Source organism: Papio anubis, chromosome 20 (assembly GCF_008728515.1).
Source record: "Papio anubis isolate 15944 chromosome 20, Panubis1.0, whole genome shotgun sequence".
In the NCBI taxonomy this organism is placed as follows: Eukaryota; Metazoa; Chordata; class Mammalia; order Primates; family Cercopithecidae; genus Papio; species Papio anubis.
Window position 1 is genome coordinate 17,746,150 of NC_044995.1, and position 9,006 is coordinate 17,755,155.

The 9,006-nt window shown below is 52.8% G+C and overlaps 1 protein-coding gene across 1 annotated transcript in view; it reads left to right on the forward strand.

Annotated features, from left to right (window-relative positions):
• Nucleotides 1–371: 371 nt before the first annotated feature.
• Nucleotides 372–9,006, forward strand: part of LGALS4 (galectin 4) — a 13,544-nt gene continuing 4,909 nt past the window's right edge. The window contains 6 exon segments of the mRNA XM_031659492.1: nt 372–1,146; nt 1,469–1,557; nt 4,580–4,784; nt 6,301–6,421; nt 8,800–8,834; nt 8,922–8,964. Coding sequence (XP_031515352.1) covers nt 1,102–1,146; nt 1,469–1,557; nt 4,580–4,784; nt 6,301–6,421; nt 8,800–8,834; nt 8,922–8,964 — 538 coding nt within the window. The 5' untranslated portion in view covers nt 372–1,101.

Here is a 9,006-nt window from a genome sequence, read left to right on the forward strand (position 1 = left end):
TACTACTCTTTTTTTTTTTTTTTTTTTTGAGTAACTGTTGGACCCACTGCTAGATCTTCTTATTTGGTAGATTAATGACATACAGGCATTACTGGATCACAAATTCATGTTTAAAGTATTTTGATAGCTATTCAATGCTTGTTTCCTCTGTTATAATTTTTTTTTTTTTCGATACAGTGTCCCTCTGTCACCTAGGCTGGAGTGCAGTGGCATGATCTCGGCTCACTGCAATCTCCACCATCAGGTTCAAGCGATTCTCCTGCCTCAGCCTCCAAATAGCTGGGATCATAGGCGCCCGCCACCATGCCTGGCTAATTTTTGTATTTTTAGTAGAGACTGGAATTTCACCAGGCTGGTCTCCTGACATCAGATGATCCACCCACCTCAGCCAACCAAAGTGCTGGGATTACAGGCATGAGCCACTGCACCCAGCTGATACTACTACTATCCCCATTTTACAGATAAGCATATGGGCAAATTGAGGGTAAGGCACTGACCCAGGATCAGACAGCTGAGAAGTGGCAAAGGCAGGATTTGAACCCAGAACCTCTAGCTCCACACACTAGTAATCTAAACCACTCTCACTACACTACAACATACATGGTAAAGCCGTGTGGTGGGCACGTAATCAATGTAGGTCCCTTCACAGTTGCTGGGAGAGGCAGGAATTTGCAGTTCCTCTGAGTTCTCCTCCTCCGCTGCCCACCTGTCCTGGGTCACTCCTGCAGCCCTGCCCTGCCCTGCCTGTTCTTACCCTCCCTCTGCCAACAGAATTCTGGGCAGGGTTTTATGGACTCTGATAAGGCCCTGGCAGGGCCGAAGTTCATCAGCACTTCCTCTTTGCAGGAGGGCCTAGGGGAGGGGACCCAGGTGATTTGGGTCCTGGCTGGTCACCAGGGAAGCTGGCAAGGGAAGGGAGACTGGGGTGCGCTCTAGGAGAAGCCGACAGCCTGACAGTCCCAGAAGACGAGCCCTGTGGATCCTCCCCTGCCAGCCACGCCCTTACCCTGGGTATAAGAGCCACTACCGCCTGCCATCCGCCACCATCTCCCACTTCTGCAGCTCTTCTCACAGGACCAGCCACTAGCGCAACCTCGAGCGATGGCCTATGTCCCTGCACCGGGCTACCAGCCCACCTACAACCCGGTGAGACGCCGACTCAGGCCCCACCCTGCTCGCAGCTCCGTCCATAAGCCCTCACACCAATTTTCCCTCCCCTGATCCTGGGGGGCCCCATCTAACTCTGTGGTTTGATTTACCCAAAGCCGACCCAGACCCTCAATTTACTCCCACCCTGACCTCAGGCTGTCTGTGTCCACGTCTAACTGTCGGCCCTCGTCATCTTCAACCTGGTCCTCACCCGTGGTTTCCTCTCCCCTGCTTAAGGGACTGGGGGGCTTTTCCGGGAGGGGTAAAGTCTGCAACAGGCAGATGGCTTGTGAGTCCCCTCACCAGGCCTCTTCTCCAGACACTGCCTTACTACAAGCCCATCCCGGGCGGGCTCAGCGTGGGAATGTCTGTTTACATCCAAGGAGTAGCCAACGAGCACATGAGGAGGTAAGACCCTCCCCAAGCCAGGCCGGGCTGGCAGGGGACTTCCCACAGAGTGCTCTGGGCCTGGCTGTTGGGGGCTTTCTGCCTTACCCCACCCTGGTGAGGAGGGGACTCTTTTGCTGCCCCACCCAATAGCCAGAGACGAGCCTGGGGCAGATCAGGAGTGGGTATGTGGGGGCCAGAAGGTTCAGGGAGGGCTCACCTTGAGAGGCAGCCCCTGAGTTGGACATTAGACTGAAGCTGATGGGTGTGATGGCAGGACTTGAGATCACAGGCTCAGGGCTGGGTCCCCAAGTTAAAATCCCAGCTCTGCCACTCCCCAGCTCTATGTTGGTGAAAGGGTGAAAGTGACTATAACTCTCTGTACTTCACTTTCTTTTCTTTTTTTTCTTTTCTTCTTCTTCTTTTTTTTTTTTGAGATGGAGTTTTGCTCTTGTCGCCCAGGCTGGAGTGCAATGGCATGATCTCGGCTCACTACAACCTCTGTCTCCCAGGTTCAAGCGATTCTCCTGCCTCAGCCTCTCGAGTAGCTGGGACTACAGGCCCGTGCCAGCATACCGGCTAATGTTTGTATTTTTAGTAGAGACGGGGTTTCACCATGTTGGCCAGGCTACTCTCAAACTCCTGACTTCAAGTGATCCGCCCATCTCAGCCTCTCAAAGTGCTGGGATTACAGGCGTGAGCCACTGTGCCTGGCCCAGTCTTAGCTTTTTATAAAGGGCCTTAACACGGTGGCAATAATTGGCCTCATATGACTTTTTTTTTCTCTTAGAGATAGGGTCTTGCTGTGTTGCCCAGGCTGCAGTGCAGTAGCACAATATAGCTCACTTCAGCCTCCAACTCCTGGGCTCAAGGGATCCTCCCACCTCATCTTCCCAAGCAGATGGGACTACAGACATGCGTCACCACGCCCAGCTAATTTAATATTTAACTTTTTTGTTTTTGAGACGGAGTTTCGTTCTTGTTGCCCAGGCTGGAGTGCAATGGCGCGATCTCTGCTCAATGCAACCTCCACCTGCCAGTTTCAAGTGATTCTCCTGCCTCAGCCTCCCCGGTAGCTGGGATTACAGGCATGCGCCACCACGCCCAGCTAATTTTGTATTTTTCAGTAGAGATGGGGCTTCTCCATATTGGTCAGGCTGGTCACGAACTCCTGACCTCAGGTGATTCGCCTGCCTCGGCCTCCCAGTGCTGGGATTATAGGCGTGAGCCACTGCGCCCGGCTTTAATTTTTATTTATTATTATTATTTGTTTTGTAGAGACAAAGTCTTGTTATGTTGCCCAGGCTGGTCTTGAACTCCTGGGCTCAAGCGACCCTCTAGCCTCGGCCTCCTAAAGTGCTGGGAGGATCAGGCACTGGTGTGAGCCACTCTACCCAGCCTGTTGTTTATTTATTTATTGTTTACTTCTTCAGTGAGTGCCCACTCTGTGTCCTGACACTAGGGATGGAGGAGTGAACAGGACAGAGACCCCTGCCCTCGTGGAGCTGACATCCTAGTAGGGAAAACAAAAAAATAAAGTCCAGGCCAGGCGCTGTGGCTCACGCCTGTAATCCCAGCACTTTGAGTGGCTAAGCCAGGCTGATCACCTGACGTCAGGAGTTGGATACCAGCCTGGCCAAAACGGCAAGATCTCATCTCTACTAAAAATACAAAATTAGCCAGGCCTGGTAACAGGTGCCTATAATCCCAGCTACTTGGGAGCCTGATGTGGGAGAATCACTTGAGCCCTGAAGGCAGAGGTTGCAGTGAGCTGAGATCACTTCACTGCACTCCAGCCTGGGTGACAAAGATAGACTGTCTCAAAAAAACTAAAAAGGCGGCCAGAGAAGGTCTGCCTGGGAAGGAAACATTTCAGCAAAGAACAGAAGGAGAGAGGGATCCCCGGGGACAGCTGAGGGAAGGGCCGTCCAGGCAGAGGGAAGAGCCAGTGCAAAGGCCCTGAGACAGGTGTGTGCCTGCCCTGGAGAGCAATTTCAAGGATGCTGGTGTGCCCAGGGGTGCAGAATGTGATGCGGCATGGGTGTTCACAGGGGCCCTCTGGCTGCATCAGAGAAATGATCTTCAGGGCCAGGAGCGGAGCAGGGAGACCCAAAATGCATAGGACAGAGCCTGGCCCGTGGCAGACTCGTAGCAGTCATAACTGGAAGTTGGAAAGAGGCTGGAGGAGGTGGTCTAAGAAGGCAAGGTGGGCTGGGTACAGCAACTCACACCTGTAATCCCAGCACTTTGGGAGGCCGAGGTGGTAGGATTGCTTGAGCCCAGGAGTTTGAGACCAGCCTGGGCAACATAGTGAGACCCCGTCTCTACAAAAAAAAAAAAAAAGCCAGGCATAGTGGCATGAGCCTGTAGTCCCAGTTACTAGGGAGGTTGATGCAGGAAAATCAGTTGACCCAGGAGGTTGAGGCTGCAGTGAGCTGCCATCGTGGCCACTGCACTCCAGCCTGGAGGACAGGGCAAGATCATGAGACCCTGTCTCAAAAAAAGAAAACAAAGGTCAGGCACGGTGGCTCACACCTGTAATCCCGGCACTTTGGGAAGCCGAGGCAGGTGGATCACCTGAGGTCAGGAGTTCAAGACCTGCCTGGCCAACATGGTGAAACCCCATCTCTACTAAAAATACAAAAATTAGCTGGATGTGGTGGTGCACGCCTGTAATCCCAGCTACTTGGGAGGCTGAGGCAGGAGAATCACTGGAATCCAGGAGGTGGAGGTTGCAGTGAGCTGAGATTGTGACACTCCAACTCCGGCCTGGGCAACAGAGCAAGACTCCATCTCAAAAAAAAAAAAAAAAAAAGAAGGAAAGGCTGTGAGCGAAGGTGTGGTGGTGGTGGGAATCTGCCCCCCTCAGAATTCACGCCCCCTCCACACCATGGCCCACAGTGCCAAGGTCGCCCCTCAGAGCAGGTGCTGAGGTCCGGACCAGGGAGCCCTGGGACAGGGCGGCGGGAAGAGGGCTTCCTAGAGGGGGCCCCCAGGCACAGGGAGGTGGCACCAGGGGAACGAGCCCTTCATGTCCCGCCAGATTCTTCGTGAACTTCGCGGTGGGACAGGACCCGGGCGCAGACATCGCCTTCCACTTCAATCCGCGGTTTGACGGCTGGGACAAGGTGGTCTTCAACACCCTGCAGGGCGGGAAGTGGGGCAGCGAAGAGAGGAAGAGAAGCATGCCCTTCAAAAAGGGCGCCGCCTTCGAGCTGGTCTTCCTAGTACTGGCTGAGCACTACAAGGTTTGCGTGCTTTCTCTCTTGTTTCCTGAGCTGGAGTGCAGTGGCGCCATCTTGGCTCCTTCCTTCCTTCCCTCCTTCCTTCGTTTTCTTTCTCTCTCTTTTTTTTTTTTTTTTTTCTTTTGAGATAGAGTCTCACCCTGTTGCCCAGGCTGGAATGCAGTGGCACGATCTCAGCTTACTGCAACCTCCACCTCCTGGGTTCAAGAGATTCTCCTGCCTCAGCCTCCCGAGTAGCTGGGACTACAGGCACGTGCCACCACGCTCAACTAATTTTTGTATTTTTAGTAGAGACAGGGTTTCATCATGTTGCCCAGGCTGGCCTCGAACTCCTGACCTCAGGTGGTCTGCCCGCCTTGGCCTCCCAAAGTGCTGGAATTACAGGCATGAGCTACCATGCCCAGCCTCTTCCTTCTTTTTCCTCTTTTTCCTTCCTGTTTCTCCGTTCTCTCCTCTTTCCTTCCCTCCTTCCTTCCCCCCTTCCCTCCTCTCTTCTTCCTTCTCTCTCCCTCCTTCCCTTCTTTCCTTGTTCCATCCCCACTTTTTATGTCAACTTCTTTCTTTTCCTTCTTTCCTGCCTATTTTTAAAAATCCTCTTTTAGCTCTTTCCCTTAGTCCCTTTACCCTACTGCTGAGAGCCTTGTAATACATTTCATGTGTATTTCCTCCTACCAGTTTGTGTTTTTTGCAAACCATGTACTTTTTTTTTTCTCTTGAAACTGGGTCTCACTCTGTTGCCCAGGCTGGAGTGCAGTGATGCAAACAGCTCACTATACCCTCAACCTCCCCAGGCTCTGGTGACTCTCTCGCATCAGCCTCGGAGTAGCTGGGACTCCAGGTGCACACCACCACGCCTGGCTAATTTTTGTATGTTTTTATAAAGACAGGGTCTTGCTATGTTGTAAAGACAGGATCTTGCTATGTTGCTCAAGCTGGTCTCAAACTCTTGATCTCAAATGATCCCCCCACCTTGGCCTCCTAAAGTGCTGGGATTACAGGCATGAGCCTCCGCGCCTGGCCAGTGAGCTGACTTTTGACCCTAGCTTGGCCTCTGAGCTGTGGACTCCAAGGTTCCTGATGCTGAGGCTGTCCCAGCTCATCCCCAAGACTTTCGACTCCCAATGAAAAAGATCCCTGTTCCCTGGTTTTTTTTTTTTTTTTTTTTTTTTAGACACAGTCTTGCTCTGTCGCCCAGGCTGGAGTACAGCAGCGTGATCTTGGCTCACTGCAACCTCCACCTCCCGGGTTCAGGCGATTCTCCTGCCTCAGCCTCCCGAGTAGCTGGGATTGCAGGCGCATGCCACCACGCCTGGCTAATTTTTGTATTTTTAGTAGAGGCGGGGTTTCACTATGTTGGCCAAGCTAGTCTCGAACTCCTAATCTCAAATGATCCGCCCACCTCAGCCTCCCAAAGTGCTGGGATTAGAGGTATGAGCCATGGCACCATGCCCCTGCTTCCTGTTTCTACCTTCCCAGGATCATGGGTGCTGACTCCTGACCTCCCATCTCTGCCCTCCAGGTGGTGGTAAATGGAAATTCCTTCTATGAGTATGGGCACCGGCTTCCCCTGCAGATGGTCACCCACCTGCAAGTGGATGGGGATCTGCAACTTCAATCAATCAACTTCATTGGAGGCCAGCTCCCCGCTTTGGTGGGGGTCCCATCCCTTCTTATTATTAGCTTCCTTTCTAAATTCAGTTCCACATTCATTTTTCTTTCTTTCTTTCTTTTTTTTTTTTTTTTTTTTTGAGACTGAGTCTCCTCTGGCAGCCATGAGCTGGAGTGCAGCGGTGCTGTCTTGGCTCACTGCAAGCTCCACCTCCCAGTTCCGCCATTCTCCTGCCTCCCAGCCTCCCGGGTAGCTGGGACTACAGGTGCCACTTCCACCACACCCGGCTAATTTTTTTTATATTTTGGTAGAGGCGGGGGGTTTCACCATGTTAGCCAGGATGGTCTGGAGTCTCTCTGACCTTGTGATCTGCAGCCTCTCAGGCTTCCCAAAGTGCTGGGATTACAGTGAGCCACCGGGCCTGGCCTATTTTTTCTTTTTGAGATGAAGTCTTGCTCTGTCGCCCAGGCTGGAGTACAGTGGCGTGATTCTGGCTCACTGCACTCTCCGCCTCCCAGGTTTAAGCAATTCTCCTCTCAGCCTCCCAAGTAACTGGGATTATGAGGGCACCACCATCACATCCCTTCATTTTTGTATTTTTGGTAGAGATGGGGTTTCACCATGTGTTCAGCCAGGCGTGGTCTTGAACTCCTGGCCTCAAGTGATCCACTGGCTACAGTCTCCCAGAGTGCTGGGATTACTCCCAGAGTGTGAGCGTGGTGCCCAGCCGGGTTCCATTCATTTATTTCCAAGCATCTCCCTCTGCTGAGTGAGTGCCAAGGAGCCCCAGTGATGATCGAGGGAGCCCACTGGGAAGACAGACCCATCACACTGCGAGGGATGGGAACCCAGGAAGAGGAGGCCATGAGCTGAAAGGGTTGGTGGGTTGGGTCAGGCCAGGGGATCAAGGACCAGGGCTCTGGGGGGTGGGTGGGGGCAGGCAGAGGTCAGGCCCTGTAAGGCTGGAAGCAGAATGAAGCAGGAGGTGAGCTGGAATCTCTCAGCCCCTGACCTCACACAGACTCTGAACATGGCATCCAGAAATGGTCAGGAGCTGTGGTAGGGAGAACACAGGCAGAGGGTGGGGGCGGGATCAATGGGTGCAGGAGGTTTGGGAGCCTGAAGGAAGGGCTTGACTAATATGGGGTCCAGGTGGGGAGCTTCCCTGGGTGTAGGAGGGAAGTGTGTAAGGTGAGTCAGGAGAGTGAGGACAGAAGGGGAAAAGAGCACCACGATAGTGAATGAATTTAGAGGTTGCTTAACACCATCATTAAAAATAAATAACAAGCAATAAAAGTGGAGTTTCTCAATTTTATTTAATTGTGTGTGTGAGAGGCAGGGTCTGGCCCTGTCACCCCAGGCTTTGAGTGTGTGGTGGTGCATCGCTCACTGCATTCTTGACTCCCTGGGTTCAAGGGGATCCTCCCACCTCAGCCTCCTGGTAGCTAGGACTACAGGCACCACGCCCGTATCCCAGCTAATCTTTAAATTTTTTGTAAAGACAGAGGGAGGAATCTCCCAATGTGTTGTCAGGTTGGTCTCCAACTCCTGGCCTCAGGTGATCCACCACCTTAGCCTCCCAAAGTCCTGTGATTGCAGGCGTGAGACACAGTGCCTGGCATATAAAGCTAGGATGGGTGCTCTGGCCCAGGTTGGTGCAGTGGCTTCAGATTCCCTATTCCATTCATTCTTTAAGGTTTTAGGATAACAGCTGAGAATAGAAGTCAAGACAGAAAGGAGTTGATTACAAGGAGGAGAAAAGACGAGGAAACAGAGAGAAAGGGAGAGACAGAGAGTAAAAGTTAAAGGTGTTAGACTTGGGAGGCTGGCTGGCCGGATCCACCTGAGGTCCGAGGAGTTTGAACCAGCCTGACCCAGCATGGAGAGCATGCTTGTAATCAGCGCGGGAGCTAGGAAGGAGAATGCAGCAGACAGGAAGGCTGAGGTTGAGTGAGGCAGTTGTGCCACTGCACTGCAGCCTGAACAACAACAAATTCATCTCAAATAAATAAATAAATAAAATAAAATAAATAAAGGTGTTAGGCAGAAGGAAGCCCCTGCGCTGAGGTGTGGCCAAGACAGAGAGAGAGACAGAAACACAGAGACAGAGGCGGAAACTGAGATGAAGGTGAGCGAGTGAGGGCCCCGGGACGGCAGGAGAACAGCATGGGGAAGGGTACAGAGAACACGGAATGGACCAGGCATTGCCCTACAACTTTGGGGTGACTCACTGGGCATCAGCAATCCCTCAACATGGGGTGCCCCTCTCCATGAATCTGTGATTGGGGTGCCACCCTTTGATGCCAGAGTTCCCTGGCACAGTGGTGGTGGTGGTGGGCCACCTCAGGGCAGGCACCCTCGACATCTTTCAGTCCCAAATGTGGGGACCCTCTCATAACCGCTTTCTCTTTCTGTGCCCACAGGGACCCCCAATGATGCCACCTGCCAAGTGCCTTTGTGGTGAGGGTCTTCTCCCTTAGTGGGGTTCCCTCAGCCCCTCTCACCCTTCCCGCCTTCTGTCCATCGTTCAGGGTCCCGGACATTGCCATCAACAGCTGAACAGCCTGCCCGTGAGTGCAGGAGGGCACAGAGATGCCCCAGCAATACGTAACTTCA